Source organism: Barbus barbus (assembly GCF_936440315.1).
Source record: "Barbus barbus genome assembly, chromosome: 48".
Taxonomy (NCBI): Eukaryota; Metazoa; Chordata; class Actinopteri; order Cypriniformes; family Cyprinidae; genus Barbus; species Barbus barbus.
Window position 1 is genome coordinate 11,174,259 of NC_136726.1, and position 18,511 is coordinate 11,192,769.

Here is an 18,511-nt window from a genome sequence, read left to right on the forward strand (position 1 = left end):
AAAAATAATGTAGCTTTAAAAAATGTTTACTTGCAAATAAAACCATGTATAGATACATATGTAGTAATTATTCACCTGAATGAGAGAAACTGTAGAGACGAGATGCACGTGAGCGCTTGTGTTGTTTTAACTCTCAAAGACGTGAGGGCAAACGCAGTCAGATTTAATCGCATTTAAATAATAGCCTATATGTATGTAGCTTAATATGGATTTGTTGAACGTGTGCGTAGCGAACGTAGGAAACGTCTGTCGACGCATGTGAAAATTACAGACGCGTGTTTGTTTTTTGTTTTTTTTAGCTCGTATGCTTTATAATTGTGAGGGTTACATATTTGTGAGTTTGTTTAAAATGTTATATATGCAGCTGTAGACAGAGAGTTTTAGCTGCCATGTGCTGCTGCTACTGACTTATCACTCACACGGCCTAGAGCTAAAGATTATGCTGTTTTTATACGTTTTTTCGCTAAATATGTTTGTATATATATATGTAATAATGCTTCATAACTAGTGTTTAGGGAGCATCTTGAGCACAGTAAATGTGAAATATGAGTTGTTGGAATGACCAAAGGGTTAAAGGGGGCTGCTTAGTGCAGAAAGAGGCAGAGATAAATATGTTTAAATTAAAGAATAAAGATTATAGGCGTCGAGTTATTCTTAAGATGTCTGTGGTAGATCAGTGAGCGTCGAGGACTGAAAGCTGGAATATATAATGAGTTACAGAGAGAGGAAACGTGTGTGTATGTGATGTCGAAAATTATGTGTCTTAAGGTTTGTCTAAGCAAAATATAATTAAGTAAAATATCTACAATTCGCATCAGTTATTAAAGTGTTGTTTTGTAGTATAATTATGCAAAAAAAATAAATAACACTGTTAGTGCACTCTGTTGGATTAATTTATTTTTATTGCTTTATAAGTATAATATAGTTTTGCTTTGCTGTTATTGTTTATCATATAACCCTAAATGTGTTTAAAAACATGCTGCATTAACTATTCGACCCTGAGTAATTGTTTAGCTGTTTTATTACATGAAGCAAGCTGTATATGTGGTGTGAGTAATATATTATGTTGCAAAATCTAAAAGCTGGCAGTTAAATTTGTCATTCACGTGACAAAGTTATGAATCACGTATCTTGTGATCAAACTGCTTGCTTTCTCTGTTCCCTATCCCATGTCAGAGAAAATAAAATGTTTGGAGTTATTTTAGAGTCTGCTTGCTTATTTGTCTGTTTTAAGTGTGGGGAAATCTGGAAAATAATATAATATTTTGTGACACATTGAAAACGTTTTCTCTGTTAAGAGCTTTTCGGATAAAAACTAAAAACTAAAAGTAGCGTGAGGGGGCAATGCATAGAGAAAAAGGCTTCCTCGGTGAGAGTATCTTACAATTAAAAATACAGGCATTAAAATGTTTTTTTTGACGACACCAATGCTTTTTTCTACTAAACAGTGTGTGGTTTACATGTTGCATGTGTTACTTGAATTGTTCACGTATCGTTGGGCTTATATTTAAGGTTAAATTTCGGGTCGTGAGTGAAGGGATTGGAGTGATCCAGCTAGCCTGATTAAATGTCAAACTGACAAGCTAGGCACGAGCCAAGACCAAAACATTCAACTAACGCGAGTTTCTTATCGCTTGTGTACCTGCATGCATGTGTAAGTCGATTAAAAAATGTGTTTCACAACAGTTTATGTATTTTCCCAGGTTGCTCAGCTGCATATCTACTACGTGCCTAGTGTTTACATAACCATCCTCTCTTCCGCGTTACTCGCGCCGAGAGTTCTCGCGAGATTTTGGCGCAGCGCTGTGTGGTAATTGTAGTTTTATGAGAAGGATGTTCACCGTTTGAATGAATACAAATAATAAGCTTGTCTACATTATAAAATAAACAGAGTTTGCCAAAATAACGCTGTAAAATATCCTTCCCATCCAATGACGCATCGCTTGTTACTACGTAGAACCAGTGGACTATCATTGGTGCTTATGTATTACATTACATTATTTTATAATGATAATTTACTTTATTCACATTATTTTCTATGATTGTTATAAACAGTATTATTTTACTGTTATAGAAGCGTCCCCAACACACACAAAAACTTGTAAAAATGCTGTCAAATATGACTCATGATACAAGATTAATTAATATCTTGTAATTTTAGCTTAGTTTTTGCTTGGTTATGTGTATATCCATATATAGCTATGCATTTGTGAACTGTATGACTATCTTTGTATGTATAAATACGATGTATCTGCAATATTCAAAATACATGAATGTTTCTTATGTTGTGTCTTACACTGTGAAAACAAGCGGTGTGTTTTCTTTCATTCACGAAAACCGTTTTATGTGGTTTTGGAAACGCAGACATGGTCAGGAAAAATTGAAAATTGAGTTATACATGTGCCTATCGAGCTAAAATGCAGCAAATAAGCTTGTCCGTCTGTTTTTTCCCTAAAGTATGACTCATTGGTGTGACAGCGCCGGTGAATGAAAGTGAATGGCGTTCATGTCGACAAATAGACTCGCACTGACTGCTCAGAAGGGACGGGGCAACAGGAGCCCTCGTGGCCAATGAGCAACAAACTTCATTCATAAAATAGTGTGGGGGTGATCGTTGGAAGCGTGGGTTTGGAGGTTTCGTAACCCTGACTGAAACAGAAAAACCAGTTCTGAATCACAACCAATGACATTATTTGAATGGGGGTTACCGTAATGTTTGTCCAATCGCTTCTCACTCAGAAGAGTTTTCGGTCCGCCCCATTGAAACAAGCAACCGAATGAATGAGAATGGGTTCTTTGTGATTGACGCGCACAACAGCCAATCAACGGTAAGTTTTGGTTGACGGACGCGAGTTTTGGCCAATCAACAATGGACGTGGGCTCGAATGGGCGGCGACGGAGTATGTGGGAGGTGTGCACTTAAATCTGGATAGACTAGTATGTTAGAGGAGTTGTAGGGGTGTGATGCCACAATCTGCTTATAAAGGGGCGCACACAATGAAGCTCTAAATCTGTGTATAACAACTAAATTTGCAGGTCATTCACCACGCACAGCCAGCCGTAGACATGGAGTCGTTTAAGGTGGTGGAGACGGTACAGCCTGCCGAGAGAGCGCTCTTCTGGGTCGGTGCACTTACCACGGCCTCGCTGGCGCTGTGGCTGCTGTACAAGATCATCACTGGCTTTAGGATATGGGTGCTGGGAAACGGGGATTTACTCTCTCCCAAATTGGGAAAATGGGCAGGTAAGTTGAACGACATGCGTTGGGAATGAGAGCTTGTGCTGGCAGGACATGGGTGGGATGAATGTAGTGCGCATTTGGCGCAGCCTTAAACTAAATAAAGATGAACTTCATGGATTTGGAGGGGGGGGGCTGATAATTTCAACTTTTTGCGCAGCAGATGTAATTGAACACATTTTTGTCAGCGTTTACTAAGAGCGAATGTTTATATCACTCACACACATTTGTAATCGTTAAGATCTAGCAGACTAATTGAGGCATTAGTATTTTATGCGTATGGTCAATGGAGGCGACGTGTGTCTAGGTTGACTGATTGCGCCATACATTCATATATTATGCGCAGAGTTTCGTGGGTAAAATGCGGCTTGCTCTTTAAGTAGATGTCTTTTTGGCCGGTATTGTCCGCTTCATCCCCTCACTGGGGCACTGAGGTTGGTTTTGGCAACATGACGCAGTTTAAAACGCCAATCTTAATTATAATGCGAGTCCATACCACGTGCGGCATGTGAGGGGAGACTTGTGTGTGTGTTGAGAAAATGTTCAAAAGCCGTGAGGTACAGCGCGGAGATTTGCTCTTGACGCAGTCGCACTTTCTATACTGTTACTTGAAAACTCATCACACTGTTAAAGATTTCGAGATGGCTCATCATGCCATAGTCTTTCACTGCCTAGGCAGCAGGTGCACTGTTCAAGGCCCCTAGCGGTCAGCTTGGGTAGTGCACATGCGAAGCGATTTAAGGGTCGCAGTATTTTCTGGAGGGAGTGCGATGATTCTATTTATTCATTTTTTTTAAATGTATTTATTTATAAAAGATGGGTTGGAAGGCATCGCCGCTTAAAAGGTTTGAACTGACAACCCTTTAGGTTTTTGGGTTATTCTCACCTGTTCATAAAATGTTCATATTTCACTCCAAAAAGAAGCAATTATATTGTGAGTGAAAGCGACCATTTTTTTCCCTCAAAGCCAATATTAACTGTTTGATATGCTTCATACAGCCAGTTACATCATCTGTGAAGAATGTTGTTTCCTGCTGAATGTGCTGAAGGTGGCTATTATGACCATATTTAGCGCCATTAATCGATAAACACAATATTTAAGAACCAATTAACTGTAAAATTGGAAACATATTGGTACATATGAATGACCAAACCAATTATAGGTCTTTTTAGATCTCAAATTTTGCATAGATACAAAGCCTAATTATTGGATATTTTTCATTGTGACATTATTTTTCAAGACCATTTAACATTTTACCAACCTACTCCTGTTACATTTAATATAAACTGATATTTTACCTGAACTTTATATATGTGTGTGTGTATAGATAGATGGATAGATATAGATACAAAATTCCACTTGAATTAACCCTATATGATCAAATACAGGTATAATCACAATTCAGATTTGGGGAAATTTTGGAGTGAAATATGACCTACCCAATTTCCCAGCAGGTTTTGCAAGAACCATCCCTTTGCTCACTAGACGCCACCACTCCCTTTCACATTTTGAACGGTTTCCTTTGTACATTCTGTCAGTGTGATGTCAAATATGGAGGTGATGAATGCCACTACCAGAAACTAAAAAAGCAGGGTTCCAGTCAGACTCATTCGGTTTAACGAGTGCTATCACTCACAGGCTGGAGGTGACTAAGTGGAGATGGGAGGGGAGGAGGGGGTGGGGACTAGTTCCTCCAGAAGCACAAGTCTTGTCAGGTTGAGCAAGAGTCAGTTTCCAGAATCCAGATCTCAAAACTCTTTCCACGTTGGTATGAATGTAACTGCTAGTTCGTTTGCAGTCAGTCTCCCCTTCATCTTACAGACTCATTCAATTGCATGTTGACAGTGTGAGGTCACATCATAAGATGATGTTTTTGCTGAATTTGCAGTGCCTTGAAGGTGCGTCATAAAGAGGAATGTATGAGGAAGAAACGAGAAGAAAGGCCCTGTGGTGTGTTCCTGTAGTAACCAGGCATTCCTCGCCCGAGTTACGGGAGACCCCTGGTGTCTGTCTTGGGAACTGCACCGCTGTGGTAAAGGTTGTAAGCCTGTGGTTTAGTTTACATTTACATTTATTCATTTAGCTGACGCTTTTATCCAAAGCGACTTACAATTGCTATATATGTCAGAGGTAGGGGTTAAGTGGGCAACTAGGGGTTAAGTGTCTTTCTCAGGGACACATTGGTGTCTCACAGTGGATTCGAACCCGGGTCTCTCACACCAAAGGCATGTGTCTTATCCACTGCGCCATCACCACCCAGTTATTGTGCTTGATGTTCTTGCAGCAGTCGAAGCACAGGCTTTTTTTTAGACCATTGTTATTAGTCAAATGTGGCTTCTCTCTCTCTCTCTGCATTATTAAACTATACATATTACTGAGGAAACCCAGGCAGCATTCTTTTATAAGGAATCACAGATGTGTTAACGAACAATAGAACTATTAAACCTTAAATTAATTCTGACATCACTTTTTTTAACAATAACCATCTGAGGTTCATTTATCAGATCTCATTCTGATAATTAATACATGTCTGAATAGCACATTTCACCTCAAAGTTAAAAAGGACATTGTTTATTTTAGAACAAGATTTATTTAGCATTATGACATAGCAACAATTAAGCACATATTTCTCCAAATTCTTATTACAGTAGTGCTTTAAAAAAAAAAATATATATTTTTTTTTTATTTATTTTTTTTTATTATCTAAATAATTTTATTTGGTTCATTGGGGATTCCCATCCTCATGCTAATACAGTAATTTTGTGCATTAATGTAATTATTTAAATCTAGTATGAAGGCAATAGAATAATTTATTTTTAATACAATATTGTGTATATTAATGTCATTTGAGTCATTTGTGCATATTATTCCACCTGAACTGAGAAAATAAATGTAGTATTCATTTATGATTGTCATAGTTCTTTATTTTCAAGAAATGCTTCATTTTCTGTAAGCAGCAAGTTTTTTTCAGTTTAGGGGTGACATATGATCCAGACAGGTTCTTGACAGGTTTAGTCACATTGCCTTTTTCAGAAGACTTAACTTTGAATGTTGAGGAAGAGACTTCCATCCACTTCATCGACACCAGCAACATAAATTACATTGAGAAGCCACTATCTTTTCTAGTCCATCAGTGTGTTTCATTTGTTGAGAGAGGCCTACTATTGTTGGTCCCCAACTAGCAGGTTGAGTTTATGTTGGTAGTTTGTGTCTGGTGCAGTGTACTGTTGGCCTTTCTCTGTGATGCTGACCAAGCAGCGCGAGGAAGCCAGAATTAGAGCTTCATCACCCCCCACCCACCCTTCACCATCTCTCTTGTCCTCCAGTGGCTCGCTTCCTTAAAACACTAAATGTGTTTGAGAATCACACAGTTATGTAATACAACTGCAGTCATTCATGGGGATGGGGGCGATTGTGTCACACAAACTTGCTTTGACATTCAAATCGAGGAGTTTTTCTGTTTAAAACCTGCTCTGGCCTAGGCCTTTCTCAGTCCGGGTGAAACTTGGCAGCGTGTTGACTTGTTACAATACAGCTAACGCTCAGCTTTCTTGTTCTTGCTGATTGTGAACACCACAAGTTTGTGAATAGCACCTTTAGCCCATTCATGCTAGCTAAAAGGGGACAATGTGAATGAAATGTATTCCACGGTGTGTGTGAGAGGGTGAACGTGGACTGCGCAACTTGTGAATGTGTGAGCCCTTGTGCACCGTGAATGATGACAGAGTGTGACTGGCTCTTGTGTTCAAGGGAGGGCTTTGAAGAGGTGGGGGGCTTCAAAGGGAACGCTGCCATTCATGTGACCTAACACGCTCGTTGCCACGTGCTGGAACAGAGGATGCTGGGTAAAACTGCTACCCCCCCCTCCACCTCTCTCTGTCTATCTCCATCCTCCATCTCTTGCTCATCCTCTCTGTCTCCATCACTAAGAGCCCCTCTCCCCCCCTCCCGAATCTGTTTGTTCGCCCTCTGCGAGCCCCCACCCTCCCTTTTCTCTTCTCTGTCACGACTCTGCTCCATTTATTTATTTATTTCCTGGAAAAGGAAATCTTCCATCTGGCTTTTAACATTACACTTACAATTCACATCCCATTCCGACCTGCTATCGTGAGGCACGGCGTGTAACATACGTTTAATTGGATCTCTTTGGCCACAATTTTAATTTGGTTTCAACCAGAGAAGGCACTATTTGCAACTGTTTAGATGCAATTTTTTTCTGATTTTAATTTTAATTTTGCAGTATGCCAATATCAAGCACAGTCACATTTCCTAAAAAATGTGAAAAGCCTTTAGTATGTAGCATTTCTTTGACAAAAAAATAAATTTAACCAAAAAAAATGACACTGCACTAATTTAACCGTTTGGATACCATTTTTCTTGTTTACAATGTGCTAACATTCAAACACAATATGAGATTTGCAAAAAATGTGAGAAGTCTACGTTTAATTTAATCTCATTGGCTAATATTTGAATTCAGTTTCTACCAAAAATGCACTATTTGCACTCATTTTAACTGTTTGGATCCTGTTTTGGTTTTCTTTGTACAATGCACTATAAGCACTATACGCGCCTTGAATCAAAATGTGAACGTTCTCTAGTCTCCTGAATAAGCCCCTCATTTCATACAGTACTTTTACCTCAGTCGTCTGTGACAGGTGTTACTTTTGCACAAATTTAACGGCAATGCGTTTTCTTGCTAGGATAAAAAAGCATCTACCTCCGCATCGGCGTCCAAAAATATACCAGCTCTATGTTTAGATGTTTAGAATTATTTCTGCCCTTTTCTGTTCTAATTAATTTTTTGCAAGGAGGAGACTGTTGCGAGGAGTATTGATTTTTCACCTTTTTTTTTTTTTGGCAGGCATGTGACTCTTTGCTGCTATTTCTGATATTGCACCCTCTCACCCCCACATCGTTTTTTTTCTTCTTCAGTCCACCTTTATCAGAGTATAGATGCTATTTTGGGTGCTGAACTGCTCTGGTGTGTAGTTTTTCCTGCTGGCCATGTGACTGGCTTGTGCTATTTAAAGCACGATGCTGCTTTGGGGGGAGTGGGCGGAGGTGTTAGCATTCTGCAGTGCTACAGAGCCAAAAACGGGAACGGTTCATTCATGGAGGGAGAGAGTGATGCGACAGATTGGATACAGTAGCGGTCTGAATGTGAACGGCCGAATCCCCCTTCATTCCCGTTTTTAGTTACACTACACTGGCCTCCGATGCTTTTTGGAGTCCGTAAGCACTGTTTTCGTTCACGATTGTCCTCCGCTGCAAGCAGAAAATCTGTTCCATAAGAATCGGTCAGCTTTTTATTTTTTTCCCGAAGGCTCTACAATGAGCTGGGTTGCTGGGGGATGCAGAGAGAGAGAGAGCGCAAGAGAGAGAGAGAGAGAGAGATTGAGGTTGAGCGGGCAGCATCTTGTTGGTATTCAAGTGCTGCGGCTGTTCCAGACGAGGCAGCTATTTTTACTCACTCGGCTGCTTTTTTTTAGCGCTGGAATATTGAGTCGGAGGAGGGCCAGTGCGGCTCCGTATTTCTGAACGTACTGTTCGTGAACGTACCAGAGCACGACTGCTCGTGCCATCTCACTTGCATAGGGGGCTGTTCTGGGCCTATTTTTAAACATTTGTTTTGTGCTTTTAATGTTCATGCTAACAAAATACTCATGCTCACAGAAGTATCAAGCACCGGTGTCTTTCATAGTGTAGCCGCTTGCATGCATCTTCATTGTCACAGATTTAGGTGTTTCTGTGGGATAGTCTTGGGTTTTGACAGGCAGTGGTGCATTTATGATGACCCCCCCCCCCCCCCCCCCCCCCCCCCCCGAATGCTCGCCAGGTATCCAAGTAATCTACATGCTGATTAGTCTTGGATTATGTGCCAAATTTTGATGGTTTATGACCATAGCGATGCATTGATGGCCCACGATGTGACCGAGCACGTTCTGTGTGTTTATAACCACATCCTTGCATGGAATTCTGGAAATTGTCCCCAAGCCCTTTTCACTCCATTTTTGAGGTGTTCTGGTGTACATGCACACCCACACACTTGACTTTAAGCTTGGAATTCCTCAAGTTTACGGAAAATGTGAAATATGTGCCACGTGTTTTGTGAAATGTGACCCCATGCATGCCATCTTGTCTCGTTTTTGGTGACTTTTGCCAGAGGAATGTTTCTAAGAATTCTTTTAAGAGCATAATTCAATGTTTGTTCTGACATTTTAAAGGATTTGTGACTAAATTTGTATGTTTTTATCAAACAAAGTATGTATGTACAGTGTTTTAGATGCTCATAATATGAGTTTTGTTCTTATATCCTCACAATCTCTTTGCGGTTATTCAGTGGATGGTTCACCCGAAAATGAATAATGTCATTTACTCGCTCTTTTGCTGTTCAAAACTTGAATTACTTCTACAAATCACAAAATATGGTATTTTGAAGAATGTTGACAGTCAGACAGTTTTGATCACTGACTTCAATTGTATGGACACAGACATTCCTCAAACAATATTTATTCCACGGAAGAAAGTCATATAAGGGCGAGTAAATGACAATTTATTTTGACATGAACTATCTCTTTAATGTAGTTTGTTCCATTAAGACAAACTAGGATGTTCTTCATTCTTAGGATGAATTTGAAAAGGAGCTTGTGAATCACTTTGTCTTTTGCTCCTTCTGCCTTTCGAGCCAGTGCTCTCACTCCCGTTGTCGTGCTCTCTCACTTTCTACCCACATCTGACTTTGCGCAGTCTCCCATAACCAACCCGCCTGCCTTCTCCCTCTGGTTTCTATTTTTAGCAGCCCCCAGGATCCCTCCTCACCCCTCCTGTGCTGTCGTGCTCTACAGACGTCATAACCTACCCCCCCCCCCCCCCCCCCAACTCTCTCCCACAGCCCTGTTCTTGCAAATGACCACTGCCCATGCCATACTTTGATCAGCCATTACACATTGCGTCTTAGTGCTCGCTTTGTGTACATTTTGCAAAACGAGAGCATCATTGGACATTGAGAGTGGGCCTCTGAGTGTTTTTTTTATTTTTTTTTATTTGGAGTTTATTAGTAATATTTTGTAGTCTGTGTTTGGTCAAACTACAAGCTGTTTTTAGGTCAGAGTGAAGTGCTAAAGACTTGTTAATGGCAATTTCATTCAAAGTCAGATTTCTAGGTGGATTTATGGTCACTAAAAATAACATTTTGGCCTCTCAACGAATAGTTGTAAAAGTAAAGTTGTGACTTATTGTCAAGTATGGTGACCCATACTCGAAATTGGTGCTCTGCGTTTAACCCATCCAAGTGCACACACACAGCAGTGAGTAGTGAACAAATGCGCACACACACACACACACCGTGAACACACACCCGGAGCAGTGGGCAGCCATGCTGCAGCGCCCGGGGAGCAATTGGGGGTTCGGTGCCTTGCTCAAGGGCACCTCAGTCGTGGTATTGAGGGTGGAGAGAGCGCTGTACATTCACTCCCCCCACCTACAATCCCTGCCGGCCGGGGACTCGAACCCGCAATCTTTTGATTACGAGTCCGACTCTCTAACCATTAGGCCACGACTTCCCCACGACTTTAAATGTGAAGGATGTAATTTCTGTGCCACTAGAGTCACTAAATGGAATGTCAAATATGACTGTTTTCGAACAGGTCTCCCATGTTATAGCCACACCCCCAACTCGCATCATTGGTTGATCCAGTGTTGCTGGTCAGAATTTTAAAATGACAAAATAAATTCTTAAAATGCCTTAGTCACAGTATTTATACTTCTTGAGGAAAGCAACCTAGAAATGGCTTTTTGTTTTTTTTTTAATTAAGCTGAGATGTACAAGCCAGTGTTGCCATGTTTGTGTTGCTTGTCGTGATTCTCAAACGACAAATGCTTTAAAAATGCCACGAAGTAAGTGTTTACACTTTTTGAAGACATTAACATGGATATGGCTTGTTTATTGTTGTCTTTACGTGTTAGGTTAAGAGTATTTTAACATCAAAAAATGATGCACTGTAGTTTTAAGAAAGAACCGCTGTGTTGTCTGAAATGAGGTTGAAGTAAATGATTAATACTTCTATCATCTGCCATTGGTTGAACTTATAGCTCTGCCTTAGGCCCATTACTTGAGCCAGTGTTACCATGTTGAGCTGGGGTGCATTTTTCAAAAGCATCATTCGCTCACTATGGTGGTAATTTCCACCGAACTCTATTGATAACGATGGAACTTGTGATCCGTAGTTTGCTTTTGGGAAATGCACCCCTGGTTGGGATTCTCAATGTCATTACTTGCGCTTCTCAGGGAAATGAACCTATGAATTGCTACTTTAAAAAAAAATGTATGTATTAAGCTGAAATATAGTACTTTAACGTTATTTAAAATGACACCCTTCAATTTTATCTTCCCTTAGATGGAAGTTTGGCAGGTGTAGGATTGTTTTGATTTGAACCTGGCCTATCAGAGTACCTCTTTGCCCTAATTTACCATAAGTTTGTTTTTGGTGAAAAATGAGTAATTAAGCTGCTGCAAACCCTGATCCTGTCTATTTCTTTCTTCTTTTCCAGTTGTGACGGGAGCCACGGATGGGATTGGGAAATCCTATGCGGAGGAGGTAAGGGTTTCTCTTATTTATCTCTTCACTCCGCGGAAAGCACAGTGACTCATCACAAGACAGAGGTTTCACTCGGAGGCCAAGAGAAGGAGGGTGACTAGAAGACTGCTGGTGGAAAAAGACCTGTTACCTCACATAACTCGTACAGTTAAAAGCTGTACAGCTGTTCTTTCATGCCACTGCTCACTCCGGAAGTTAATATTCAGCTCCGTCTTTAGTCTTTAAAAGTAAAGAGGAGTAATCCACATTTGTGAAAAAGAATTACTGTCTTCAAACAGGTTTCCCTCAAACACTCCCCTCATTTGTTATTGGTCGAACAAACAAATAACCCCGCCCCTAAACCCATGCCATTGGTTGAGCCACTGTTGCTGTGCTGGGCTGGTCAGAATAAAAAATTTTTTTTTGAAAACGACACTGTTTACATTTTTCAGTGAAATCAAGTAACTTCTAGCTTGCTTGTAGTTGTTTTTACATATTAACCTTAGGAGAGAATATTAACATTTTGTCAGTGCTTATTGTCTGTCAGATATTATGTGGTAATAATTCCACCTCTCTAAAAAGTTCTATTATGTTGATAGTTGAAATCAAGTTAATCCATATTTAGTTGTAGAATTCTGAGGAAAATATGAGTCAAATGTTCTGTTTTATATTCCAATACTAACTCAAGTATGGTTTTTAACATGAAAATGGCCAAAGAAGCTGACATGGGCCACTTTTACAAGATGTTTTAATGGCAACTGTTAACAAATGCTTTGCAATGCTTCTCTTAGTTTGAATTACTTCATTTATAACCATTTTCTCTCTCTTAGCTTGCTCGACGAGGATTCTCCATGATGCTCATCAGCCGTTCCCAGGAGAAGCTTGACGATGTGGCAAAGTCTCTCGGTCAGTATTTGGCCATCTGTGTGTGTGTGTGTGTTGTCAAACCGTAGTGCTCATCTCTGTGAATGACAGACAGTCCTCCTGATGTTAATGAAATAGGGTTTATTTTTAGCCCTGGCCTAAGAGGCAGGGTGGGTGCCTGGTTCACTGACTGGGCGGAGAGCTGATGCAGCCTGGCAGGAGTGCACAGTCAAAGGTCCACGCTGAGCTCCAGGGGTCACGCACAAAGCTTCTCAGAATAGGTCTGAACCTCTGTTTGCCTTCCCTGTTCCAGTAAATGTGAATTCTTTAGATGCTAGATAATTGCTCAGATGTACACGTAACATAAAGGTTCTTCAGTCTGGGCCTTCAGTCTGTCACTGGTCCCCTAAGTGCTGTATGGCCAAACATCTACCATTTAGACCAATCAGACGTGCGAAGGATCACAACCAATATTGTTTCCCATATAATCACCTGAAATGAAGTTTCCGTCAATCATTAATTTGAGGCATTGTTGAGCAGTGTAAAAGCAATTTCTGCTTTATCTCTTCATATGCAATGAACCAAGCTAGTCTTTGTAATATAATATACTATCATATAATTTAGTATAGTTAATATCGTGTTGTATTAATTATTGTGCGAAGTACTATTATAGTATGTATTAATATTTTGAATAAGTTTTATTTTATTAATTTCAGTTAATTTCTCATTTTTGTTTTGAATCTAATGTATTTTTTTTAACTTTTTCAATTACTGAAAATGAAATATTTTAGTTGTCAGTAATGACTGATTTTATATGAAATAATAATAATAAATTAAATTGTAATTAAAATAAGAATTATTATTACTACTACTATTTCCTCCCCTTTAAAGTTTTACGGTGCTTATGCCTTTTTTTTTTTTTTTTTTGTCCTTAATTTGCCTTTTTTAACCCTCTATTTATTTTTGGTATGAATGGAGTATGACAGGCCATGAGATTGTGAATGGGATATTTTTGTTGTACTCATTTGGCCTCAGTGTGTGCACTGAATAATGAAGTAAAAATGCCTTGCCGGAGTTTCTTAACTCGCCCAAGATCAGCTCTTGAAAGCACCCATTTTACTCAAACACCCTGTCAGGAATCATTTAAGCTCCATGTGGATACAAACATTTGTTTTTATTAGTATAAAATGTTATTATAATCAACTTAAGCTGTCTTAACTGCAGCCGCTGAACTGCTGAGGTTGGAGGGGGAAGGGGAGGGGGGTTGTTATGACTAGTCACGAACCAGAATGTAATTTGCCAAAATCTGATTCGCAAACCTCACATTTGCATTGACCATCCTCCATTTGGGGTGTCAGAAGAAAAAAAAAAGACTTTGGAGCTGATTTATGTGCATTCTTGTTCTTAAAATAAACCTTCGATTAAAAAAAAAAAACACAAAAAATGCTTCTCGCTGCGAGACCTGAGAGGAATTTTCCTCTCATAACTCATTGGAACAGTGTTTAGACAAATGAGCCTTTGGACAATAAATTCTAATTGCTGCAGGCACCTCAAACAAGCAGAGGAGGGGAAGGAGAGATGTAGGAAGTTCCTCCACAGCCTTTCTTTGGAACGCAGCGCCCCCTGCTGACCAGACATCTGTGTTTTGGTGCAATGGGCAAAGTCCCAGAGAAGTTATTTTTAGAACAGCAGCGGTAGCAGGGATGCCTGATCTCGGACAGTTCTCAGATGCCAATATTAGGTCTGTAGCTGGAACGATGAGCGTTTCAGCAGTTTTCTGGGGGGGGATTTGCATTGTTTCTTTTGCATTAAGTGTCTTTTTTTTGTCTCTGTTTACAGAGAGCGCATATAATGTGGAAACAAAAACCATTGCGGTGGACTACGGTCAGATTGATATCTATCCTAAAATCGAAAAGGGTCTTGCTGGACTGGAGATTGGAGTCCTTGGTAAGTTTCTTTTACGTGGTTGCATCTTGTAAGTAACCCAAACCTCAAAATTGTCGGAAAGCCAACACGCACGTAACTTTCATTCACGATTCCCTGTCAGTGTTGCTTTGAAACCTCTTTTGTTTGGCCTCATCTTCTCAGAATGGTATTTTTATTTATTTTTTTTCACCTGAAATCGTGATAGTTTTTTACCACGTTGTTTAGAGCTCACTTCTCATTCCTGATGCTTTATCGCCACCTAGTGCTGATTCTTAATGTTTATTTCAGATTCAAAATTTCAATAATTTTCAGCCACATCTGATTTTCTATTTTTGTAATCTCTTGATTCATAGTGAACAATGTGGGAATCTCATATCCATACCCTGAATTCTTCCTCCACATCCCTGATTTGGAAAATGTGAGTGATTTCTTTGTCTGCGAAGGAAGGTTTCATTTTTAGTAGCCATTGTCGTTCAAAATATTCACCTGTTAATTTCCTTTCTCAGTTCATCACCACCATGATCAATGTCAACATCACCTCAGTGTGCCAAGTAAGTAGAGACAAACAACATATTGAGCTGCTGAAGGGTTTCGGAATTCGTCATTTTGAAAATTCTAATTTAAAAATGTAAAAGTACTGCAATGTGACCACTTTGAGGTACTCCTCTTGTTGTACCTGTTCTCTCTCCCTGTGTTTTGCTGATCTCCACCAACGCTCGCCGTGTTCACCACCCACACATTCTTTCTCTCCCTCCCTCCCTCCCTCCCTTTCTTTCTAATGCAGGAATGATATATTAGTGTTTCAGATTTTTAATGTTGTCTCAAGTCATTTTGGAGCATGTGAGAACTCGTTTTTTTTTTTGTCCTGTTTTCTCTCTCCAGATGACTCGTCTGGTGCTGCCCAGAATGGAGGCAAGGTGAGTCCTGGTGTACGATATAAAAACATCTTCCAGCATCTTACTGGAATTCCTAACACAGCCTTGTCACTAAAAAGGGATTCAGTGCAGCTTTTAAAAACAGGGTTTTTCCTCCCCTCCTGTACACCCCCCCCCCCCCCCCCCCCCCCCCCCCCCCTTTGTGTGAAATTGAAAAGCAACAATGCATTGATCCCATTGGCTGCTGCTGAGTCACGTGCAACTCTGGGGCCAATAATGAAGCTGGGCAAATTTTGTACAAATAGGTCCAACCCTCTGCACTCTACTGCAGCTGCAGGGGTACTGCATGAGAAAGCTGGTGCCATGGCAACACACATGGCGACCATCATTAGATGTGTGTTTTGAAGTACAGTGGGTGACGGCGGCTTTCAGGTTTCCACAGCTGGAAATATACCCTATTTGATGTCAATGTCAAATGTGATTAGTTGAAATAAAGTTAGCGCTTTTTCATTGCAGAGCTAAGGGTGTCATCCTCAATATCTCCTCTGCTAGTGGCATGTTCCCCGTCCCACTCCTGACCATCTACTCCTCCACCAAGGCAAGTGTCTTCATAATATACTTCACAGAGATATCAGTGGTCATAATTGTTTTGAAAAGAAAAAAACTTTTCAAGTTGTTGGTACTGAACAATCTAAAGTTAAGTTATTAGATTTATTTATTTGTATCAGTCGATATTGGATATTTAATAGTTTAATTTGCTGTCATTTAACGCTCACTTAAACAGAATTTTTAAAAACACTAATTAAATAACGCTATACTGTACATGATGTACTATAATGTTATGATGCTTAATGTACATGTTGCATTTAGAAATTATTGAGAATTTTATATTTATTTTGTCATCTTTCTACAGGCTTTTGTGGACTTCTTCTCACGTGGCCTTCAAGCAGAGTACAGGTGCAAAGGGATCATCATCCAGGTGAGAGAACCAGCATTAAATTAAATTTTCTTTTTTAAATGCATAATAGTTCAATGTTTTTTTTATTATTATTATTTAGCAAGGATCCATTAAATAATGACATTAAAGAAATAAAACTGTAAAAAATTTCAATTAAAAAAGTTTCTTGAGCACCAAATCAGATATATAGAATAAAATATATATTAAATTACAAAAGTCATTTTAGTACTATTTGCAGACATGCATACAAAATACACCGTAGAGATGGAATAAAACCCTAATATAAGAAAAACAGAAAATTAAATAATGCACTATATAAAGAGTAGAAATATAGAGGGAAAAAAACATGTAATTGTTATAATGACTGTACTGAGGTGTTATTACAAGTGTGTAGTTTACATCAAATCTTTCTGTCACCAGAGTGTGCTGCCTTTCTTTGTGGCTACCAAGATGACGAAGATCAGGAAGCCAACCCTGGACAAGCCTACCCCTGAACGCTACGTAGCTGCTGAACTGAGCACTGTGGGACTGGAAGACCAGACCAACGGCTATTTCCCTCACGCCATCATGGTGCGACAGCCTAAACGTCTCATCCAGCAGTGTTTTATACATTCATTGTCCATGTTTTCACCCTAACCTTCTGATCTTTGTGTCCCACAGGGCTGGGTGACAACCGTTTTTGCCCCCATCAAGCTGGTCCTCTACCTGGGCCTGTGCATGAACAAGGCCCAGCGCGGCGGATACCTCAGGAGGAGAAAGCTGCGATAGGTTGAGGACACTGTGTGATGGAAACCAAACTGGATAAGATGTTTTACAAAACACATGTACTGAGATTTGAGATTCACTGGAGTCGTTTTGAATCTCACATCTTTGAAGTGCTTCCTCTTACGTAATATATTTTTTGTGTAAAATGTTGTTTTTCGATAAATATCTGGACATGCTCACATTCCACAATGACTCATTATTATTGACTTGTTGGTGGTTGCCAGAAATGGAGACCATACTTCTTTATAGGGTGAGAGAAGTGTGTCGGGAGGGTTTTGCATCCACTGCTGTTGTAAGCAGAGGGTTATTTATATGGTGACGGTGTTTTATATTTATTTAATGACTAATTATGAATTTTCTTTTTATCTGGGACTATCTGTTTGCACTCTTGTTAACTGCCAATAACTAGTTTGCATTCGTGCCTTAGACCTTCTGATGAGTGATAAATGGGTGCTGGCCTTTCTTATCATTAATTTAACATATTTAACAAATCTGTAGTGGCTATTTTTGAATCTTGTACTGTATCAATATAAAAACAAAGGTCTGATTTAAGTGCATTTTTGTACATTGGCCTTTTCAGGCTGTGAGTTTATTTATCGGATTTGGTTTATTTAAAACCTGTGCCTTTTTATAGTATATAAATCTTGGTCCCGTTTACTGAAAGGAGATCTAATGCATGTTTACATGATTTTCTCCACTGAAAACTTAAAGGTGTGGTGGAATGTCACCCGTGTGTCTTGGGTTTCATCCAAAGCTGGATTTGAAGAATACCTCCATAGCTTAGATCTCTGTATGATTATTTACGGACCAGCGCCAGTCAAGTTAAAACATCCAGGTGGTTAAACCTCATTAGTCGCCCCTGGTTTAAAACTTGAATATTGTCATTCCAGACGTGTTGAAAAGTGGAACACCACGTGCTGCTGTACTGATGCATGACAGTCTGAAATCTTGTTTGTTAATAAAAAAATTATTTGTGTATTGATTTTGTATTTGTCTTTTTTAAATAAATTTTATGATGCTGCATATGGTTTTGTGTCTTTTGTTGGATTTAGATTTGAGATGTTACAAAGAAATCTGTTAATGGTTCAAAATGTTGAAGGGTTCTGATCATTTTTGTGCTCAAGGAAGGTAGAAATATATAGATGCGATTGTTATTCTTGAAACAAATCTTTTACTGAACAGAACACAAACCTACAGAATTACATTTACTACAAGGAAATTAATTTCTCTTGCATAAAACAAATGTATGAATGTAGTTAACATCATGGGTAACTGTAATTTAATTGTGCTTTTTCTCAACTGTAACGG

General features: G+C 39.4%; 1 protein-coding gene across 1 annotated transcript; it reads left to right on the plus strand.

The window, feature by feature from the left end:
- Nucleotides 1-2,913: 2,913 nt before the first annotated feature.
- On the plus strand, nt 2,914-18,225 carry LOC306866380 (very-long-chain 3-oxoacyl-CoA reductase-A-like). Its single transcript, XM_079411558.1, has 11 exons — nt 2,914-3,244; nt 11,790-11,836; nt 12,646-12,721; nt 14,519-14,626; nt 14,959-15,023; nt 15,112-15,156; nt 15,488-15,522; nt 15,997-16,078; nt 16,394-16,459; nt 16,859-17,008; nt 17,099-18,225. Exons 1-11 carry the CDS (start codon nt 3,067-3,069, stop codon nt 17,204-17,206), a joined length of 960 nt encoding a protein of 319 aa, XP_079267684.1. The 5' UTR covers nt 2,914-3,066; the 3' UTR covers nt 17,207-18,225.
- Nucleotides 18,226-18,511: the final 286 nt, after the last annotated feature.